Source organism: Anabrus simplex, chromosome 3 (assembly GCF_040414725.1).
Source record: "Anabrus simplex isolate iqAnaSimp1 chromosome 3, ASM4041472v1, whole genome shotgun sequence".
Lineage (NCBI taxonomy): Eukaryota > Metazoa > Arthropoda > Insecta > Orthoptera > Tettigoniidae > Anabrus > Anabrus simplex.
Window position 1 is genome coordinate 278,869,436 of NC_090267.1, and position 24,030 is coordinate 278,893,465.

Genomic DNA, 24,030 nt, shown 5'->3' on the forward strand with positions numbered 1-24,030 from the left:
GTAGGATATAATAATAATGTTATTTGTTTTACGTCCCACTAACTACTCTTTTACGGTTTTTGGAGATGCCGAGGTGCCGGAATTTAGTCCCGCAGGAGTTCTTTTACGTGCCAGTAAATCTACCGACATGAGGCTGACGTATTTGAGCACCTTCAAATACCACCGGACTGAGCCAGGATCGAACCTACCAAGTTGGGGCCAGAAGGCCAGCGCCTTAACCGTCTGAGCTACTCAGCCCGGCAGAGTAGGATATTCTCTCTCTTCTCAATTAATCCAACCCATTCACAGGCTTAAAGACAGATTTGTAACAAAACAGGAAATTAAGCTGTAGTCCTTCAAGAAGGAAACCACTTTCCTCCTGTGATCCATTCCTTTATTCTCTTTCAAGCTAGGGTACAGTTTCCTTCAAGGTAAGCAGCCTAGTGTTACAAAGTGCTTTTTGGAAAGCAATTGTCTCAGGGGCTGGCTCCATTTTGACCACTAGTTTGTTCATTTTGATTTTCAGGTAGAGGCAGAGTACTCTGTGATCACATCCACATTCAACTATGACTTTTGACTTAACATTGCGGAAGGAGGTTCTCCACCTTTTATCTGCAAGGACATAACCAAATTGGTTCTTACATTGTCCATTTGGAGAAGTCCATGATACAATGTTTGTAGTGTCTGAACATGGTATTCATTATGGAAAGTCTGTTGCTGGTTGTAAATTATATCAATCAATTGCCTCACTCGTTACACACTCCTAAGCCATGTTGTCTCAGCATGTCACCAAGTCAGTGGTTTTCCAGGGCAGTGGTTCTGACTTTCACATTGAAGTTTTCTAGTTTGACCATAATTCCATTAGCTTTAAGGGATGGTATGGTATCTTCTATAATTGCAAAGCAGTCTTCAATCTCTTGGTTGTTTGCAGTGGAACGATGAAACGAATCACATGTTACAAAACATTCTGTAAGTATAAATAATTTTATTCATTCTTGAAGTTAGTACTGTACTTAAAACAGCAGGAGATGGATTAAAAATTTGTATCATCTGCCATGTTGTTATTGTGTATATTATTTGCATAAGCATAACCACTGGATATCCAACCTAAAGTTTTGCTTTTGGGAAGATTATTCAGAGATTCATACTGCTGTTTTACCCAAGCAGTTGTGATACTCCAGATACTTCTCAGTTTTGGATATATCACAAAGTGGATTGCAGAATTGCATACTGTATAACTGCAGAATCTTGTTCCAACTCATGATACACCACATTACCATTAATGATTGGACATCCATGGGTATTAGTTTAACTGGAGCTGCTATGGTATCAGTATTATATAGGCCTGCCCTTTGCTGCTAGCACAGTTTCTACTTTTCTGGGTAGACTTTCCACTAATTTTCAGTAGATATCTGCAGGTATAAATGACAAATAGTTCTGTACATGTTTTGGAGTGGTCAGGTCTGGCTGTCAACCGGCATTGTAACTCATCCTAGAGATGCTTATTTGGGTTTAGATTACAACACTTGGCCAACATTCAATTTCATTCACAGGTGTAGAGTCATGTTGAAAAGGTCCCGTTCCAGATTGTTGCCACAAAGTGGGTAGCACAGAATTGTCCAATACTGCTTAATAGGCTTCAGCATTCGTGGTTCAAGGAATTTAAACCAGTGGACCATGTTTATAGTTTCAGTCAATATTGTTGTATGATTGACCATGACAACACCACAAAAACTTGCCCACACCATAATGCATCTTCCACCAAATTTAACAGTGGAAACACTGCACTCTGGTAAGTAACACTCACCTGGCATTTGCCAGGTCCATTGCATGTCCATTGGACTGCCACAACGTGTAGCATGATTTATCACTCCACATGCTGCTCTTCCATTGTTCCAGAGTCCACAGGGGACATGTTTTGCACCTCTGTAATTGGTGGCAAGTATTCAATTGGTATATGTGCTATAACTTGTCCATGTAATTCAAGTGCAAACACTTCCTGACAAAAGGTACAAGTACTAGTACAATTTCTAAAAGTCAATCGAAAGTCTGTGGCCACTGTTTCTAACAAAGCTTACCAGTTTGATTGAAAGTATTGATGGCCTTATCTGTTGATTGTTTTGGTCTCCCTGGTTAAGCTGAGGATTTTATAACACCTTGCTGTTTCCAATTCACCACTACATCTCTCACAGTGGAATATGGAATCTGAGACTTGCCAGAAATCTTACAGATGGATTGACCGGATCGATGGGCACTGATAATTATGCCCCTTTCAGCCTCGCTCAGTTCTTGCGGTATGTCAATTTTCTACCTGCGTTCATGGCCTTATATAGGCTCACAACATTCTTGAGTGATATGGGATCAGTTTCTTTTCCTTTCAGGGGTTGTCCAGTCATTAATATCAATGTAGTGGATGCCTGTGCTGAATAAACAATTTCTTGCAAACCATAATAACTTTTCTAGGCTTTTGCTTCCAGGGCTTCACTGTGTATGCTGGTTTCCTGAATAAAGACAGTGATGATGCCAAGAAGCTGAAAGAGGAGTCTTCAGGAAGACTGCATCTGCTGCAGCTGGATGTCACATCAGAGAAGGAGATCCAGGCTGCCGCAGAGTATGTGAAACAGAACCTACCTCCAGGTGCTACAGGTGAATGTGCTTTCTCTAGTTATCCTGAATGAACAATATAAACACAGACTGGTATAATTATCTTCATCACTGTTTTGTCTAGTGTCTGGAGAAGTTGGTATAGACATAAACATGATTACTGAAAGCTTGAAATAAGGTACAGTCTAAGCAGAGTGAATATGGGGAGAATCTCAGAGAAAAATAAAACTTCCATATAGTAATCAAAAAGCATTGTGGCTTATGTTCAAAGTGTTCAATTTTAAATTTCTTATCTTATCATAGAGTATTTCTTCAATGTATCTTCGAATACTACCTGGTTTTAATCTGGCTCATTGGTTGAATTTTCACTTCAGAGTGTCCTGGTTAGTTTTGCTTAGGGAACGGGTGTTCATGCTTGGCTCAATATACCACGTTACCAACCACCCAAAACACACAGTAGTGACATATATTCCTCCAAATAAGGTGACACTGAGAAGGGCATTCCATGGGCAAACAGTGTCAAGTCCATGTGTGTGACAAAGTTCGCATCCAAAACCCCACGAGGCTGTGGGAAAAGTGGCAGGAGAACTACTATTTGGTTTGAATCAATGGAAGACTGCTGGAAATTTGCCCTAACGTTTGGTAAATCTACTGATAGGGTCCCTCACACTGACCTACTCAACAATGCCAACTGCCTTTGTTAAGATTTAATCTTACAACCTTAGGCAGAGGAAAAGAGTGCCTGATCAATTGTGCACTCAACCAGCTTACCACTGAGTGTATTATAAACTCCTTTACAATGAACATGGATCCTTTAAGACAAAGATCATGCAATGTAATTGATTTCATCTCAACAACTAAGTTATTATCAGAAAACTACATACAATAAATTATCAATCAATCAATCAATCAATCAATCAATCAATCAATCAATCAATCAATCAATCAATCAATCAATCAATCAATCAATCAATACTGATCTGCATTTAGGGCAGTCGTCCAGGTGGCAGATTCCCTATCTGTTGCTTTCCTAGCCTTTTCCTAAATGATTTCAAAGAAATTGGAAATTTATTGAACATCTCCCTGGTAAGTTATTCCAGTCCATAACTCCCCTTCCTATAAATGAATATTTGCCCCAGTTTGTTCTCTTGAATTCCAACTTTATCTTCATACTGTGATCTTTCCTACTTTTATAAACGCCATTCAAACTTATTCGTCTACTAATGTCATTCCACGCCATCTCTCCGCTGCCAGCTCGGAACATACCACTTAGATAAAAAATTAGATGTATGGCTTTTCAGGCGTTTGCTCTATTAACCAGCATTTCGTCTTAGGTCTGACACTAGATTAAATATCTAATTCCCTCCATGGGAACTTAGAATTTCCACATACCACTTAGTCGAGCAGCTCTTCTTCTTTCTCTCAATTCTTCCCAACCCAAACATTGCAACATTTTTGTAACGCTACAATTTTGTCGGAAATCACCCAGAGCAAATCGAGCTGCTTTTCTTTGGATTTTTTCCAGTTCTTGAATCAATCTTGGTGAGGGTCCCATACACTGGAACCATACTCTAGTTGGAGTCTTACCAGAGACCTATATGCCCTCTCCTTTACATCCTTACTACAACCCCTAAACACCCTCATAACCATGTGCAGAGATCTGTACCCTTTATTTACAATCCCATTTATGTGATTACCCCAATGAAGATCTTTCCTTATATTAACACCTAGATACTTACAATGATCCCCAAAAGGAACTTTCAACCCATCAACGCAGTAATTAAAACTGAGAGGACTTTTCCTATTTGTGAAACTCACAACCTGACTTTTAACCCCGTTTATCAACATACCATTGCCTGCTGTCCATCTCACAACATTTTTGAGGTCACGTTGCAGTTGCTCACAATCTTGTAACTTTTGCTGTATACCAAGCAACAATCACCTTTAATCACTCACAGCACCATTACCTTTGCAAAAACATGTACCATATGTGACAGGCATTCACACAATGCATCAAACTGTCATACGGTTATGTAAAAAGTACATGCCAGTTATGAGCTTTCAGTAGGGTACGAAATGAATGCTAAAAGCGATGGCATACTGATAGAAAACGTGTGTGCATTTTTGCGAAGCGGAAGTAGTAATCTATCTAGTAGGCTTTCTGAAAACCTACTTGCTGCAGTCGCCGTGGTGTCATAGGTTAAGTGTGGTGTTGTTAATACAGCTGCGCTTGGTAGGTGGGTTCGAATCCCACTTGAGCCTGTAAATCATCCACAGAGCCAATGTATCCAAATGCCTTCATGTTGTGGGTTATTTAATTAATTAATTAATTAATTTAATTTTGGCACTGGCCAGGCCATTAGGACTGCTTATGTGATGTTTTATAAGCAGCGCTGAGCGAGGATAGAATGGTTGGAGGTTTGAAATTCCAGATTGAAACTAAAAACTGTGTTAACCTAAGAAAACAAAGGAATGAAAAAACAAATGATGCAGACGGAAATGAACAATAGTAGCACTTGGTGAGGTTGTGGACCTCATAGTTTACAAAATATTGTTTAGTAACAATAACAAACAGGTTGAAATCACTGTCGAAAATCATCCTTCTAGAAACCCATCACATTAAATTGGTCATGAGGGGAGTGGGAGCAAACATTTTTGAGAAACCAAGCCTGATATGACGTGCAGGCAAAAAGTAGACTTTGTTTTCTTAGGTTAACACAGTTTTTAGTTGCAATTATTATTTTAAATTAACACCTTTTCACTGAATTTTGTCGCAGTGAGTTGTTTTTTTGCTCTGCATATTGATGTAAATATTGTATATTTGTGCCAATTTTGTTTCCATCTAGGCTCTCTTTTGTTTGTTTTTTCATTTGCTCCTTCATTATGTTTTTTAGCATTTTTTCAACTTATACTATGTAAATTATTTCAAATCTCCCCTTATTTTTCACTGAAGATGGCTCAAACAAGCCGAAACATGTTTGAATTTGTTTACTCCGTCTAATGACGGAATATTTATTGTATTGAATTAGGAGGATACTCTCATTTTTCACCTTTGTAAAGTGAAAACCGTCAATACGGAATGATTCTAATATCTTGTAATAATAATTGTAGTGTAGATACAGTATATTAGAGAGCATCTTGCCTGTTATATTCGTGTGTATTTATGTGCAAATTGCAGGTTTCATTTCTATTACAGCATAGTAGGACAAAGTAGTACTAATATTAATCTGTATACGTGTTTAACTTTGTTGGTAATCTTTGAGTACCTACCGGTAGTTCTTGCGAATATCTAAATTTAGGTCTAATTGGAATTTTCATTTCTATCTGTGCTTAGTAAGAAGCTAGGATATGTATGAACGTAGTTTTAACATTATTGTAGTGTAGTATAGTAACTTATTAGAAATTAGAGTGCCTATTCTATAATTTTGAGTAGTTTTGCAAATTTCAAACTTTAATGCTAATTTTCCTTTCTGTTTTTGCTTGGTAATAACCTGTTGTAATTAGAATACATCTGAACATAGTTTAAAATTATTGTAGTGTATTGTAGTATCTGTACTTAGTCTGAACGCAGTTTAAAATTATTGTAGTGTAATATAGCATATTATTAGAAAGTTGTGCGTTTATTCAATTATTGTGAAATATTTGTGTAGTATAGTACCATTTCTGTGGTATCTGGAGTAACTCTCTTACTAAAATTCTGTTGTTGGAATTAGGTTAAACTCACCTGCAGTTAAGAATTGTGCAATTCTTGTGTATTATTCTCTGTTTCCAGTAATTAACAGCAATTTTCATTGTGTTAACGTATTGTAGGAATAAAAAATAGTACAATTAAGTAGTAATGTAGGTAGTAGTAGCCTATATTAATTCACTTACTGTCGTGTTATCTTTGTGAACTAACCTAAACAATATTTCTTTCCTTTCATTTTTATTTTGCACAGAATAAGTTATCTTATTTCTCCTTTTCTTTTCATTATTTAGTAAAAATGGCTAAGCAGTGCAAGTGTAGGAACTGTGGGTGTGATCAGGCATTAAGAGGGAGGAGTTGGAGAGCTTGAGGGAAATAATTAGGATTCTCTCAGAGGACAGGAAGGAAAGTAGGCCTCCAAACAATGTACAGGATACAGTAGGTGTAATAGAGGGATGGGAAGGAAAGGGGGGAATTGTGGAAGACAGGTGGTCTAATATTTTAAGGGAAAGGAGATTGCAGGCTAAGGGCTCCATTCAGGATAAAAATTCAGGACAGGTGTCAGTGAGAAATCGGTACGAGTCAGTGCAGGTAGAACAACCGAGGGAAGATGCGGAACAGGGAACTGTTGCCGAGAAGTGTGGAAGTAGGAGAAAGGGAAGAGGTAAGAAAGGGAAATGTGGAGTAGTGGATAGGAAAAGACAAGTGGAACGGGGTCATTGGATGGAGAAAAGGGAGGAGGAAGTAGTTTCTGCAGCTGTCAGGAAGGATAGGACTGACCAGGAGGGAAGGGGATCAAATGAGGTGGGTAGGGTTGAGGCTCTGGTCATGGGGGATTCTATCGTTAGACATGTCAGGAAAGTGTGTGGAGACAAGGGTACCAGGAATTAGGTTAAGGCAGATGTTGAGGAAAGTAGAAGAGAGGGAGGAGGGAAACGAGAAGGTGGTAGTGTTTCACATTGGTACTAACAACGTAAGACAAGCAGGTATAAGTACCAACATAATTGGGGATGTGTGGGATCTGGTAAATGCAGCACGGGTGCAGTTTAAGGAAGTGGAGATTGTTATCAGTGGAATACTCTGTAGGAGGGATACTGACTGGAAGGGGATTGGGGATTTAAATGAGACTATGGAGTGGGTATGTGAGAAACTGGGAGTGAAATTTCTATATCCTAATGGGTGGGTAGGGGATAGGGATCTGCGCTCAGATGGCCTTCACTTAAACCGCAGTGGTACATGTAAGTTAGGAAATTTGTATAGAAGGGTTATAGGGAGGTACATTCAGGGAAACAGGGTGGCCTAGAGAGCGGTGTTAAGGGAATAGGGAACTGTAAATCAAGTAGGGATGACATAAAACTGTTAGTACTCAACTGTAGAAGTATTGTAAAGAAAGGAATAGAATTAAGTAATTTAATAGATATATACTTACCAGATATTTTGTAATAGGAGTTGAATCATGGATGAGAAATGATATAATGGATGCAGAAATTTTATCACGGAACTGGAGGGTGTATCGTACAGATAGGATAGGAATGGTAGGAGGGGGAGTATTCATTCTGGTAAAAGAAGAATTTGTAAGCTATGAAAAAGTTAAGGAAGAAAACCATGAAATTCTGGGTGTAAGGCTCATCTCTAAAGATAATAGACAGCTTGATGTCTTTGGAGTGTACAGACCAGGAAAGGGTAGCACAGATGCTGATTCAGAATTATTTGATAAGATAATCAGCTATGTAGGAAATGATAAGGAAAGGAACGTGATTGCAGCGGGTGATCTCAATTTCCCAAATGTCAATTGGGAAGGTAATGCAAATGACAGGAAGCATGAACAACAAATGGCAAATAAGTTAATATGGGAAGGGCACCTGATTCAGAAAGTGATGGAACCAACTAGAGGGAAGAATATTCTGGATGTGGTGCTGGTAAAATCAGATGAGCTATATAGAGAAACCGACGTAATAGATGGTATTAGTGATCACGAAGCTGTTTTTGTGGTAATTAAAAATAAATGTGAAAGGCAGGAAGAGATTAAAATTAGGACTGTTAGGCAGTACCATATGGCTGATAAAACAGGCATGAGGGAGTTTTTAATAAGTAACTATGATCGGAGGAAAACGGTAAATAAAAATGTAAACAGACTCTTGGATGGGTTTAAAGCAATTGTTGAAGAATGTGAAAATAGGTTTGTACCTTTAAAGGTGGTAAGGAATGGTAAAGATCCACTATATTATAACGGGGAAGTAAAGAGACTAAGAAGGAGGTGCAGACTGGAAAGAAATAGAGTTAGAAATGGCTGTGGAAGTAAGGAGAAATTGAAGGAACTTACTAGGAAATTGAATCTAGCAAAGAAGTCAGCTAAGGATAACATGATGGCAAGCATAGTTGGTGGCCATACCAATCTTAGTGAAAAATGGAAGAGTATATATAGGTACTTTAAGGCAGAAACAGGTTCCAAGAAGGACATTCCAGGAATAATTAATGAACAAGGGGACTGTGTATGCGAGGATCTTCAAAAGGCAGAAGTATTCAGTCAGCAGTATGTAAAGATTGTTGGTTACAAGGATAATGTCCAAATAGAGGAGGTGACTAATACTAAAGAAGTATTAAAATTTGCCTATGACAGCAAAGACATTTACAGTAAGATACAAGAGTTGAAAACTCAAAAAGCAGCTGGAATTGATAAGGTTTCGGGGGATATACTAAAGACAATGGGTTGGGATATATTACCATATCTGAAGTACTTATTTGATTATTGTTTGCATGAAGGAACTTTACCAAATGAATGGAGAGTTGCTATAGTACCCCCTGTATATAAAGGAAAGGATGATACACATAAAGCTGAAAATTACAGGCCAGTCAGTTTGGCATGCTTGTATGCAAGCTTTGGGAAAGCATTCTTTCTGATTATATACAACATGTTTGCAAAATTAATAACTGGTTTGATAGAAGGCAATTTGGGTTTAGGAAAGGTTATTCCACTGAAGCCCAACTTGTAGGATTCCAGTAAGATATAGAAGATATCCTGGATTCAGGAGGTCAATTGGACTGTTTCACGATTGACCTGTCTAAGGCATTTGATAGAGTAGATCATGGGAGACTACTGGCAAAAATGAGTGCAATCGGTCGGTCAGTTGATTGATTGATTGATTGATTGATTGATTGTTGATTGATTGATTGATTGATTGATTGATTGATTGATTGATTGATTGATTGATTGATTGATTGATTGATTGATTGATTGATTGATTGATTGATTGATTGATTGATTGATTGATTGATTGATTGTTAAGAAGGAAGCCATACTTTCCAGTGTCGACTCACTTAAATGTAACTTAAAAGCTTTCCAGTCTGTCGAACACACCCAACTATGAATATTACAGTAAAACATACCTGTAAAAACAGATTATTAAACAAGGAATAAAAACATACCCTATTAAGGCAACACTCCTGAGATTAACAGATATTTTTACTTAATGCATCGATTTTCACAGAACTTTGTGGAAATGTCACCTATATAAAAGTAGAGATATCACAAACATTTCTTTCATATACAATAATTAATAGTTTTTTTCAAAATTATTATTTTTAAAATTCTTTTTTGAAACTTTTCATTCACATTTTGTTCATGAAGTTTAATTAAAATATTATTAAAAATTTGTAATTAGGTAGATCATAATTCTTTAAAAATCTCTACATATCTATTTTTCTGTACATAATTTATATAAGGAGATATATCATATTAAAGTTTGTGTAATTTTTATGTTCGCGCGCGGCTGTGAGCTTGCATCCGGGAGATAGTAGGTTCGAATCCCACTATCGGCAGCCCTGAAAATGGTTTTCCGTGGTTTCCCATTTTCACACCAGGCAAATGCTGGGGCTGTACCTTAATTAAGGCCACGGCCGCTTCCTTCCAACTCCTAGGCCTTTCCTATCCCATCGTCGCCATAAGACCTATCTGTGTCGGTGCGACGTAAAGCCCCTAGCAAAAAAAAAAATTTTTATGTTCTACAATTTTGGACTTAAAAATCCTTACTACTTGAAAAAATTCTGCAGTCAAAAATTCCATATGCAGGTTTCCAAATATAGTTGTGATACATACACCATAAAAATTTTGTTACCGTACATTTGGCAGAATATTATTGGAGAAAAATGGGATTTAAATGTTAAATTACAATTGGTGGGAAAATTAAAGCAAAGTTCAACTGACGTTTTCTTCCTGATTCATTACCCAAAAGTCACCAGAACTGTATGTTTTTCCTTCCTTTTCTTTCTTAGCAGATTCTGTAAGAATACTGGTAACTCTGGAAGCTTGTCTCTTCTTTGTCTCCTTCTCCAAGGAACGGAAAATGATTCACCTGCATTTTGTTTTTCACAATGCATCTTTCCCTGAGTCGAAGTTGTGAGGATTGTAGTTCCTGTCATGTCATGATTGTTGGCTATAGGTGCAGGACTTACATGGCTTGAAGTTGTTGTCACACTTTCCTGATGAGAACAATCTGATTTTGATAACATTTCATGACCATTTGTCCCTGGTTTCTTCAATGGAGACTCCTGTTCGGTAATAGCTGATCCCCATCTCTTTCCTATCAAAAGCTCAGCAATTCGTCGCTTAGCTAAGTCTGATTTATGCTTACACATATTGTTTATTCCCTTGGTGAATCATTTTCCATTCCTTGGAGAAGGAGACGAAGAGACAATCCTCACAACTTCCACTCAGGGAAAGATGCATTGTGAAAAACCAAATGCAGGTGAATCATTTTCTGTTCCTTGGAGAAGGAGACGAAGAAGAGACAAGCTTCCAGAGTTACCAGTATTCTTACAGAATCTGCTAAGAAAGAAAAGGAAGGGAAAACAAATGGTTCTGGTGACTTTTAGGTAATGAATCAGCACACTATCTTTCAATAATAATAGTATCTTGATACGCAACTACAAGATGTTACTTGCGCATGTAATTCACAAAAGTAAACAGACTGGCTATCACCACAGAATTCATAAAAAATAATAAACATACAAGAATCACAAAACTTATAGTTGTCGGCACTATTGTAGTACCATTAGGAATACCAATACAAGCATACAATGTTGCTCAATGACAGTCGAGTACTGAAATATTAGTCCGTAACAGGCTTTATAAATTCATTCAGAAATATGGTAGATCTTACAGCTATCTTCTGTATAAATATATCGGGAGACGGTGGGGGGCTCTTGGCTCATTCCATGAATCCGTAATTGCAAAGAACAGGCATATTTGATTGAATGGAAACATGACAATGACATCATTACCTAACAAAGCAGTTGAGCAGATGCCATGCCAATTTCTTCTGTATGCAGACTGGCAAACAAAGCATTATTAAAGTGATAATTGTTTTAATTCAACAGAATAACTTTGTGACAAGAAAGAAAAAACTCAATCCTTTCAATTTCAGTCATTAAAAAAAAATTTCCAAAATGACCAAACTATCGATTTTTATCTCCTGAGTGTCGCCTTAAACAAAGAATGGCATGTTTCATTCTTAAAGGAACATCATCAGATTCTATCAAGCCACACTCAAAATTTAGAAATAATATTTATGTTTATCTGCATTCTGCAATTAATGCTGGAGTGGAGGCAAAACAGGACGTTATTGAAATATGTTCTAGAATTTAAGTTCCTAAAAATTAAACAGAGATAAACAAATATTTGAGTGTGACTTGATATAATGTGATGATGTTCTTTTAAGAAATAAACATGTTATTCTTTGGTTGCTCATCAATCAAGGGTGAAGTACAACAGCACATAGCACCAACTCTGGGGACATGAAAGTGAGGCAAGGTAATGAAATGCTTTTGAGGATAGCAGGGGATGCAAAAGTAAATATAAAAATGTTAAAGAGCAAGAAAAGACTGCACTGCTGTCTTCATAGATGGACTCCCTCCTGTTCAACTCCAGTTTCTCCAGATTTATTTCTTCTTAGCCCCCAACAAGTTTATTTAAACTTACCATGCTTATACTAAAACACATTTATTTCTTTACAGGTCTTTGGGCATTAGTGAACAATGCAACATGGGCCTCATTTGGTGAGGTGGAGTGGGTTCCATTTGCTGTACTGAAGAAAGCAGCTGATGTGAACCTTTTAAGTGTTATCAGGCTAACTCAAGTGTTCCTACCTCTCTTACGTAAAACTAAAGGTGAGCAATATATATACTTTTCTTTTTTTTTCTGCAAGCAATTTTTTGAAATATATATGGCCAGCACTGTGGTTCCCTTAACATCTACTGTTATATTTATAACATAAATTGTACTCTCTACAGCTTCGGACTGCTTACCAACATTTTAGCTGAGGATTTAATTCTCCATCACTCTGACAATATCCCTCCCTCAACTGCTTTATCTTGGGAGCTTCAAGTGTATTGCATATATGTCAGGGAAATTTCAAATATATAACAGAAAAATGTCTTAACCTTTTCACTTACAAGTTTTATTCACCCTTATGTATGTCCCATCACAAGCATTTTCTGTGTGTCTTGACAAAGGTTGAATTAGCTAATACATTTCCAAAGTTACTGGACAACCATGAAAAGAAAACATGAGCAATAGTTTTCTCTTGGTTCACTGCATCTTTACAATATTATGAGACAAATTCCCATGTAGGCCCGAACACTGCACTTTACATATTTATAACTGATTTTTTTCCTCTTCTGAGTTTTTTTCTATTAGATCTTTTCTTCCTTACTGTTGCTAGGACTGGAAAGAGTCTTTCCACAAACTGTATTTATGGTGGTGGGTTGATGACTGGTCTCTTTGACTGACATCTGAGGACTGCTGAACAGCTCCAGCACCTGGAAAATGAAGTTCATTCTCAACTCCTATGTTGAAACCTCCCAATATCTTCATTATTATGCAGACATTCCTAATAAAAATGTTGAAAATACAAAATAAGTTTTTGTACCATTTTGATACACATTCTTCCAGAATCAATGACACTGAGCTACAAGGGTGGCCCATAAAATAATGCACCACAATTTTTTTCTCAGCCCCCAACAATGGTACGAATGCGAAACTTTAGATATGAATTCTATGAAGTTTTTAAAGTGCACGCGCAAAGTTTCCATTCCTTCCAGCAGATAGCATACTTGCAGCAATGGTTCAACATGGCGCCTGTAAGTGATGTACGTTATAAGCAGTGTGTCATCATTGAATTTCTCACTGTGGAGCAAGAAATGGTTGGAAACATTCACAAATGTTTATGTGCAGTTTATGGAGCAAAAGCAGTCCACAGAAGTACACAGAGGATGAGGCCATTTGAAAGCAGTTCAGCAGAGCTCCAAGATTTGCAGCGGTCAGGGAGGCCAATCACAGCTGTCACACCTGACAAGATGCAGCACGTGAGGACTGACGCAGAATGACTCTGCAGTTGGCGCGGGAGCTGTCATTCAGCGAAGGAAGTGTGGGTGTAATCATCATTGCTCTTGATTATGCAAAAAATGTGTTCACGATGGGTTCTGCACTGTCTTATGGAGGAACTTTGTGTTCCTCTCTGAAAAAACACTTCTTTTGAGTTGCTGCAACGTTTTGAAGCTGAGTGGGAAGCCATCTTGTCCCGGATTGTGACAGGTGATGAAAAATGGGTTCACCATTTTGAGCCCAAAACAAAACGGCAATTGATGGAATGGCACCATCCTGACTCTCCACAGTGAAAAAAAATTTAAAGCAACTGTTTCTGGTGGTAAAGTCATGATCACTGCATTTTGGGACTGTGATGGTGTCATACTCATCAATGTGATGCTGGGAGGTGCCACCATTAATTCTGAGGCATATGTGAACACATTAACCAAACTCAAGAAGCACTTCCACCGATTTGGATGCCATAACAACCCAGGTGATTATTTGCTTCAACGTGATAACGCATGCCCTCACACAAGTTTGAGGACATTGGAACACATCACAAAACAGGGTTGGACAGTGTTACCCCATCCACCCTATAGCCCTGACCTAGCTCCCTCGGACTTTCACTTTTTTGGGCCATTGAAGAATGCCATTCGTGTGAGACATGTTGAGGATGATAAAGAGGTGATTCGCACAATGAAGGAATGGCTTTGTGGACAGAACAAGGAGTGATACCGCCAAGGCATACATGCTCTTGTGTCTCGCTGGAGGAAGACCACAGAACGGGAAGGAGATTACGTAGAGATATAGGGAGTATAGAAGAAACATCATTCTTTCTTGTGTATAAGTTTCATTGTGTTCAATAAATAATTGTAGAAGAAATAAAAATGTGCTGCATTAGTTTCTGGGCTACGCTTGTATATAACAGTAGTGTGTTATCGTCATACTTTACAATCACCTTTTGTATTTGTATTTGTATTTTGTGGTTGTGCATTGTTGAGATTGTATTCACTTCTCTCTTGTCAAACCAACAAACAAATGTCAGTCTATCTGTGCGATAAACTTCAGTTTTCCCTTTCTTAAGTTTGTTCTCAATGTGTAGCAGCAGATACTATATATTTATTCTCACAGTTATGCACACATTTGTGCCTTTCTCATGAAGTTTCACAGAAAGCAAATCAAACATGTCAGTCAGTCGGTTGGTCAGTCAGTTGGTCAGTTCCCTCAAATTGTACATGTACAATCTAGGGGTGGTAGATGGAGAAAAGGCAAGCCTCACATACACACAAGTGCCTCCATCCCCACATGTATGTTTACACAAAACTCAACTGAATATTTACATATGCATAGACAATTTTAAATTTACATATTTACACTTCAAACACTGTACTCTTAGAATAATAATTATCTTGATTTATGCTGTATATACTAAGAGTAAGATGACCCAGTCATTTATACCCTCACTTATACACCTGCACCCACACTCTTTGCAGTTCCTACTCATTCATAACTACTCCCACACCTGCTAGCATACATATTCACCCACATCCAACTGTACTTGCATACATCATTCTTGAAATTCTAATTTATACAAGTTATATACATCACATATGGGTTTCTATTTGCAAATACGTTTTCTTTACTGTGTGGTGGAAGTGAGGAAGAGGAAGCAGTTTTACTTCAGATAGTAGAAGATTCCAAAGATGAGCAGACTGTGTGTAAAATCCATTTAAATATGAGGTTGTTCTGGCGAGGGGGCGATGATGGACAAGGGTAACTCCTTGGCCTCTCTTAACAGACTGGTGATTAAGCTGTAGAAGGTGGAAAGGGGAGAGATGCTTCTGGTGAGGGGGAACAAGAGTAATTCCTTGGCCTCTCTTAACAGACTGGTAATTAAGCTGCAGAAGGTGGAAAGGGGAGAGATGTATGTTGTCTGTCAGGGATTTCTTAAGGAAGACTACCGGTACGTCTATTTGTTTACATAATGAGTTCACTGGTGGCAATGATCTGGCTGTGTTTAGAGGGGTGTGTTTGTTTATTATATGTTCTTCTCGGTGCTGGACACCTTGTAGTTTTCTCATATTTTCTGTTGTCATTGGGTGCCAAGAAAGAAGACCACACAGCAGTATGGGCCGCACCAGGGAAATATAAGCCATTCATTGGGGTTTACTTCCTCCAGAGAGACATCTACAGACAAAACCTAGTGCTTTCTATGCCTTATACCTCACTTCCTCCACATGCTTATTTCATTTTAGATTGTCTGTAATATGAATACTGAACAGTATAATGGAGTTAGAGGGTAGTATCTGGATTCCACATGAGGTAGGCTGGTTCTGGAGTGGTTGCCTAGCTCTGTTTAGTCTTATATATTTACACTTCTTAACATTTGTACACATTTTATTTACATCTCACCACAGAGCTATACTATCCAGATCTGATTGAAATTGTACCAGGTCGTCATTATATTTCATGGCTCTATAAATGACTATGTCATCGGCATACTGTGCCATGGTTGAATTTACATAATCCGGAAAGTTAAGAGCATAAATCATGTACAGGAGGGGCCCTATCCCACTACCCTGAATTACTCTAGAAGTAACTGTAGTTTGGTCTGATTTGGCTCCTCTGTATACATCACACTGCATCTGACCCACCACAAATGACCTCAACCATGCCAGCAGTTTACTCTGAATGCCATAGTTGTTAAGTTTTAAGAGAAGTCTTCGATGTGACACCTCGTCAAAAGCTTATGCTCTTTGTCAAAATATTGCATTATTATCATAACGAATCTACCTGACATTCCAGTCTCTTGTTTGAACACTTCAAAGTCAATTTCTGTGTTCTTCCCAATGTGCTATATGTGATAAATTTAGAATGTAATCACTTTCACAATCAGCTATCACAAGCAGCATCAATTCAGAGTGAAAGGCTCTTGGAGTCGGCCTGTTCGGTACTTTGGAGGGGCAGGAGGAGCTAAGTGAGAAACAGAGGAGAAAATCGTGATGTTATATGTACCAAAGCTAGAGTTTAGTTAAAATGTAATACTGAAATGCAAGATAAATTTCAACATCAACAGTTTAACTGAATTTTATGTTTGTTTTCCACAGGAAAACTTTCTTAGACTGCACTAGCATAATGTAAATACAGTATGATAACAATGTTTGGATCCAAATATTTGTGGGAACTGCTGTTTTCATAATGCAGATTTGTAAATTTATGCACAGAAGTAGGCTCATTGATCTAAACCTGAAATGTGCTTTGTGGCTTGCCAGTATGCAACATAGTATCAAACATTAATATAATACAATTTAAAAGAGCTCAAAGGTCATATGGAGCAAATGTACAGCAATGATGTATTTTAGTCTGTTTTCATAGCCATCAATACTAAAAATATACTGAAATGTATGTTCCTTAAAGAAGAAGAAAAAGAAGATGTAAACAATTGACATAAATTGTATCTTCATGAAATAAGCAGTGATGGGAAAAGTATGAGTGAAAAGTAATTGGGCTGAATTACGGTTACCTCAAAAATATTTTACATAATTACTATTTCAAATTACCTTTTCAACAATTCAATCATAATTATTTCACAGAATGCCAGTCTAAAGGAATGATACCAAAATTTGCAAAGAGAAATATATTACTTCATTTTGTAAATCTTTTTAATCATAGGGGCTATCATCAAGTGAAAGTGAACATAATACCTTGGAAATTTCAAAATGATTGGTTCTTACAATCCTCATCGCTAAGCCTCACTCTTGGGGGAGAGCATACCTATGGATTTACAGAAAAGACATTGTACAGGGACAGTTGAGGGAATGTCTGTGTTTAATTCTAAGAACCAGCAGTGGTGGGTATTGTAGGATAAGTCTGATGTCTTTGGAAGTACTAGAGAGGTAAGAGCAGGGCTTTTCTTTTTCAGGGGGAACGCAGGGGTATGCATACCCCTTAAATATTTGAAGACTGTTTAAGAAAAACTATTGGTAAATTTCTATCTAGTCCGGCAAATATAACTTCCAACTTGAAAGTTCATCTATCAGTTTGCGCCAATCCGCTGTTCACAACAACTGGAGAAGATTTAGAATAATCTCTGATTTAAATCATCCTATCGAATTAGTTCCTCTTGGTTGGCAACTCGGCATTGACCAAAATTATTAAATAAGAAAATAAGTAAAATGATTATAAATACTGAGTGCAGTTACCAATTTGACATGTTGCCACAAATAAAATAGCGTAATCATTTTATAAATAAAATTTTAACCCAAAAAGTGATAACCGGACTGTGCATAATTGGCGAAAATTATAAGATTGTGATGATTTTTCTAGTACAACTGAGAGTACCCTTTAAAAATTGTTTTTTTTTTTTTTTTTTTTTTTTTTTTTGCTAGTTGTTTTACGTCGCACCGACACAGATATGTCTTACGGCGACGACGGGACAGGGAGGGGCTAGGAGTGGGAAGGAAGCGGCCGTGGCCTTAATTAAGGTACAGCCCTAGCATTTGCCTGGTGTGAAAATGGGAAACCACGGAAAACCATTTTCAGGGCTGCCGACAGTGGGATTCGAACCTACTATCTCCCGAATACTGGATACTGGCCGCACTTAAGCGACTGCAGCTATCGAGCTCGGTTAAAAATTGTTTAGAAAAAGGCACTGGGTAAGAGAGTACCATAAACTGAGGTGATTCTGATCAGGTGGTGTGAATCCGATCATTTCAACAATAGGAAATGTTGGCGTGGCACTGATCACTGTTTGGAGTTCTAGATGAACTGGTCTACAATAATGGTAAGTTGTAGCACAGAGTATCAAAAATTGTCATTGTCAGCAAATGTTTCTGATGTTGCTGCACTCACGAAGTAAAGACATCAGTCAGATAACTTCTGTTGCCAACAAGTACCTGAGGTTTTTGTTTGTTTGCTTGTTTGTTATAATGGAAACCATTTTTTTTCAGTTTTGACTTAGTTATTTATAATTGTGAGGTTCTTTCTGTCAAAAATAATTCACTATGACATAAATTTAGTGTTAAATATGATTCAAACTGGGCCACCACCTAGAATTTGTTTGTTTATCTCTTTGGTTATGAGCAGCCATCTTTTGTTCTATTCAGTTCATGCTAGTCACTTGACTTGTTGAGACGGATTCACTGTATTAAACTTGTTCTTTTTCATATTCAATAAATCTAAAATACTGGTACTAGGTGTTGTATTTCATTTTGTAATCCACAGCCCTATCAATATTTAGAAAATACCTGAGAAAGAAAACATTTATTAACAGATTATACCTGAAAAAGATACCATTTAATAAAAACAGAAGACATATTTCGTTCTTGAAGGAACATCATTTTATCAAATCACAATTTTAATTTTTAAAATTATCTTATGAATTTATGAAAACTATTAATAAATGTAGAAACATTATGTTCTGTTTATATCCTTTTAATACTTGAAAGTTAGAACTTTTCTTAATGAAGTGCTCCAGCAGTGCTTCCTCGCTCTTTACTAGTCCAGCAAAGATTGTAAAGTGGTGCATTGCTCTGTCACTGGCGTGAGACCTGCTGGCTACTTTGGAAGTAGAAGATGATGATGATGATGATGATGACTGTTTAAGAAAAACTATTGGTAAATTTCTATCTAGTCTAGCAAATATAACTTCCAACTTGAAAGTTCATCTATCAGCTTGTGCCAATCCACTGTTCACAACTCTGGAGAAGATTTAGAATAATCTCCGATTTAAATCATCATTTAAATCAGCATGCGACGTAGGAGGCTTAATTTTTATGGACACCTACAACGAATGGACAGTAACAGGCTTACCAAGAAGATCTTCTCTTTGGTTTAAAAGTTACAAGACTGGAAGTTTGTGGCTTAATGAAGTACAGAAGGACTTGGATTCGGCTGGGATTTCAGACATTGATATAGAAGATCGTTCCAAATTTTGTGCTATGGTACAGTCTTGGACCCCACCACCTAGAGTCCCTAGAAGTTAGAAGCCCCTTTCACAGGAGAGAAAGGAGAAATTATCAGCAGGGCTCAAGAGATATTGGGAACGAAGAAGAGCATCAAGGAAGAACTAGTCATCAGCGCTCTTTATTGGGCTTAAATCAATAATAATAATAATAATAATAATAATAATAATAATAATAATAATAATAATAATAATAATAATAATAATAATAATAATAAACAATTCCTAAAACAATTCCAACACAATTTAAAATATATTAACAACAACAACAACATTTGAACCAAAGGTAGCTGAGTTAATAAAAAAGCAATATGTTTAAACATTGTAAAAATATGTCAAATGCTTGTGGAATTATTATTCAGAATTATCTGTGATGGTTGATTCTCCAAAAGATGTAATAGTATCAAATATCTGAATTGATTTTGAAGTAACTTTTGTTTGAAATGTTTTAAAAGAAATTTGACCATTTACTAAATACACTGCTCAAAGAAATTAGAGGGGCAAGAATTTGATCATGTGTACCATGTAAGTAGTCCATGATTAGGATATATCTTGTTGCTTTTATTCTTCCGACATGTTTTAAGAATGAGAGGAATCCTCCATATTTCATTGAAAAGCCATGTCTTTGTGGCAGCAGTCAAATGTATCATGTAATACGTCAGAGTGAACTGTCTCGCTCTGTCATCTGGTGAGTGTAAGTGAAGAGTATGTCTCTATAAACTTTGTGTACATTTCATCAGTTAAAATAAGGTATCTGAATGAGGCGAATGTGTTCAGGCAGTGACATTACTAGAGGAAGGTTGGACTATTCGTGCAGTGTATTATATTTTTGTCCTAGAAGCTGATGTTCTCAAATATCATCTCTGTTGCCCAATGTAATTAATTGTACTATACCATAATGAGCCTTCTCTCAAGTGCCTCTTTTGAAAAAAAAAAGTGTCTACTGAGCTTAATGTGACCTCATCTGTTGTTGGGAGGGTTTGGAAACAATTTCATGAAACTAGTGCATACACACGAAAGCCAGGACAAGGGAGATCACAGAAAACATCGGACACAGAAGACCGATATGCGGTGAATTGTTCTCTCCATCGGCGTATTTGCGACTTCCCAGGACCGACAAATGATCTAAGAGCAGTAACTGGTTGCAGTGTCAGTGGCCAAACAATATGCAACAGACTTTGAAAGGCCTCATCATGTCCCTCGAGTAAATGTTTAGCACAAGAGAGATCAACTCGATTTGTGGAGCACCCTAGGAACTGGCAGTTGTGTCACTGGCACAATGTATTGTTCATAGACGAATCCCGCTTTCATCTAACACAGTGCGATGGACATATACATGCATGTCGTAGTCGTGGTGAACGTTATAATGAAGCAGCAGTTCAGGAAATGGACAGATTTGGCTGCGGCTCAGTCATGGTGTGGGGTAGCATCACAATTGATGGCCAATCCGACCTTCAGATAATCAGAGGCTGACTTAATGCTCAATCAACGAGATGTCCCTAGTTTATCCTGCAACATGACAATGCAAGAGCACATTCAGCAGCAGCCACTATGGAAACTCTACAGGACTTCACGATTCAAACTCTAGACTGGCCTGTTCTGAGTCCTGACCTCAATCTCATTTATGGGATATGCTTAACAGACAACTTAAGGCCCATCCTGGAGCACCTCAAATTCTTGAACAATTTGCACAGGTCCTTGTTGAGGAGTAGGACAAAATTCCACAAGAAACTGTTTGCAGACTTGTCAGGAGCATGCCTCAAAGATGTGAGGCAGTAATACAGGCACATGAAGGGCCTTCCAGATATTGAAATGTTTATTTTTGTGTTCTACGTGAATTAATTGAAGGACTTTCCACTTTGGTTTATGACACTAACATGTGTGATAAGAAGTGAACAGGATATGTACATTGCAGTTAAATAAAGGTTTTATTTTCCAGATTAAATATCTGTTTCACTCCAACCATTCCTGGAAAAATAATGCAGGTGTTTAAAAGGTTATCCCTCTAATTATTTTGAGCAGTGTATGAGCAAAAACACATTTTAACCTCTTAGCCTGGCATTTGAACATTAAAATGCCAGTATCTAAAAGATAAAATAAGTCGTTCATAAAAAATAAGAATATGAATTGGATCACAAAGCAGGATATCATATGGTAAGGAAAAAAATGATTCCAGTTATTCAAATAAAATTTAGAAAGAAATTAAAGTGAGGTCATTCTAACAGTATTTTTCTTTCCTTTGAAACAGGCCGTGTTGTAAACCTTGTGAGTATTCTGGGCCGGATTGCTTCACCCTTCCGGTCAGCATATTGCACCACCAAGTTTGGAGTAGAAGCATTCAGCGAATGCCTGAGATTAGAAATGCGTCGCTGGGGCGTGGATGTGGTTGTTGTGGAACCTGGTGACTACACCACAGGTATGGAACATAATGTTCATGATGTTCTATGTCAAAGATTTCACTAGCATAATAACTAGCAACAGCGACAATGGTGTCACACCCAGGTTCATTTACTATATTGAGAATGGCTGAAAAGCCTCATCACAGTTGTGACACGTGAAGGAGTAGGGAGCCCAACCAGAAGCAGCTCTTAGCTTCTGCCAAGTTCTTATTTCATGATGTAAATCGTTATGGATCTTGTCTACTGTTCTGACACAGTGTTTAATTGCTACCTTCCATGCATTTCTGCCGTTTGCAGTTATTTCTCAATCGTTCATGTCTATTGCATCCTGCCTCATGTCTTTTTGCAGACATCCTTGATATGCTATTTGGGTCTACCTAACGATCTTGAGCCTTCATTTATAAAACAGAACTTTGGGGATCCGACTGCTGTTCATTCTTCTGACATGACCCAGCCACCTGAGCCTTCTTTGGCTGAGCAGTGCATGAATACCGGGTATACCTACTCATCCTAGAAGTCATGTTTGGAAACCTTTCCTGCCAAGAGATATGAAAGATCCTCCTGAGACAACAGTGTTGAAAGCTGTTTAGATATTTTCATGCTTGGTGTATGTTGTCCAGGCCAAACTGCCACAGAGTAGCGTGCCAATGATGCATGCCTGTTATACATGCATTTTGTTCTTTTCTGTCAGTTGTCCATTGCTCAATACTCTCTTGTTTAGTTGTGCCATGATAGCTGCTGCTTTGGCTATTCTTCCTATCAGTGACAACTGCTGGAAAAGTCTATTCCCTGAGCCATTATATTTGTTTTTTTCAAGCAGATGATGAGCCTGAACTCCTTACAACCTTGCAACGGGCTGTCAATAGGATGTTGCACGTCTGTAACAACTTTAGTTTTTATTAGATATAAGTATCCTCATACAATTAATTAATTCAATTAATTGTTCAAATCCTTCAAACCCATCCCTCCCTCATTGGATTTTCTGAAATCAAAGGAATACGGGTTTCTTTACTTTTAAAGCAGATCCCAAATACCAATTTTCACGTCTGCAACATCTTTTGTTTCTGAGATAATAGTATCTTCATACAAATAATTCAAATAATTTTTCAATTCTAACCTCACCCCACTTTAAGTGGATTTCCAAAAACAAAAATACGTATTTCTTTATTTTTAAAGGAGATTCCAGTTACCAAATTTCACATCTGTAACTTCTTTGGTTTTTCAGTTTTTGAGTTATCAGTATCCTAATAAAAAGAATGCAACCCCATTTTCAGTCATTTTCCCCCCCACCCAAGTGTTTTTTCCAAAAACAAAACTGCATGTTTCTTTATTTTAATAGAGATAAAGAAATACTATTTTTCACTTCTGCAACATGTTCAGTTTTTGAGATATACTGTAGACATGCTCGTTTTAAAATTTAACCCCCATTTTAGTTCCCCTCAAATGGAGTTTCTGAAAACAAATCACCTATGCTTCTTTACTTTTACAAAGATTCCAAATGCCAATTTTTACGTCTGTAACATTTTACGTTTCTGAGATATACTGTAGATATAGTCTTTCAGAAAATTCACCTCACTTGTCACTCCTGTTTTACACCCATTAATTGGATTTTCCAAAAACCCCAAAAATATGTGTTTCTTTATTTTTAAAGGAGATTCCAAATACCAATTTTCAGGTCTGTAATATCTTCAGTTTCTGAGATATAAGTATTCTCATTAAAGGCATTCAACCCCCTTTTCACCCCTCCTAGTGGTATTTTCCAAAAACAAAAAAAATACATGTTTCTTTATTTTTAAATGAAATTCTAAATATCAATTTTTACATCTGTAAACTTTTAAAGTTTTGAGATATAGATGCACTCATTTTAAATATTCACCACCCCTTTTTCGCCCCCTTAGCAATGGAATATCCAAAAATTCTCCCTTAGCGAGCACCAACATTGTAATATAAATGTGGCCTCAAAATTTCATTTTGTTATGTCCAGTAGTTTTGGCTTGGTGATGATGAATCAGTCAGTCAGGACATGTTCTTTTATATA

General features: G+C 37.4%; 1 protein-coding gene across 1 annotated transcript in view; it reads left to right on the forward strand.

Annotated features, from left to right (window-relative positions):
* The window catches only part of LOC136866254 (D-beta-hydroxybutyrate dehydrogenase, mitochondrial), a 102,956-nt gene that overhangs the window by 68,168 nt on the left and 10,758 nt on the right, over positions 1–24,030 (forward strand). Inside the window, exons 3-5 of the mRNA XM_067143051.2 lie at positions 2,457–2,625; positions 12,281–12,433; positions 21,842–22,009. Of these exons, the coding sequence (XP_066999152.2) occupies positions 2,457–2,625; positions 12,281–12,433; positions 21,842–22,009 (490 nt within the window). The remainder of the gene's footprint in view (positions 1–2,456; positions 2,626–12,280; positions 12,434–21,841; positions 22,010–24,030) is intronic.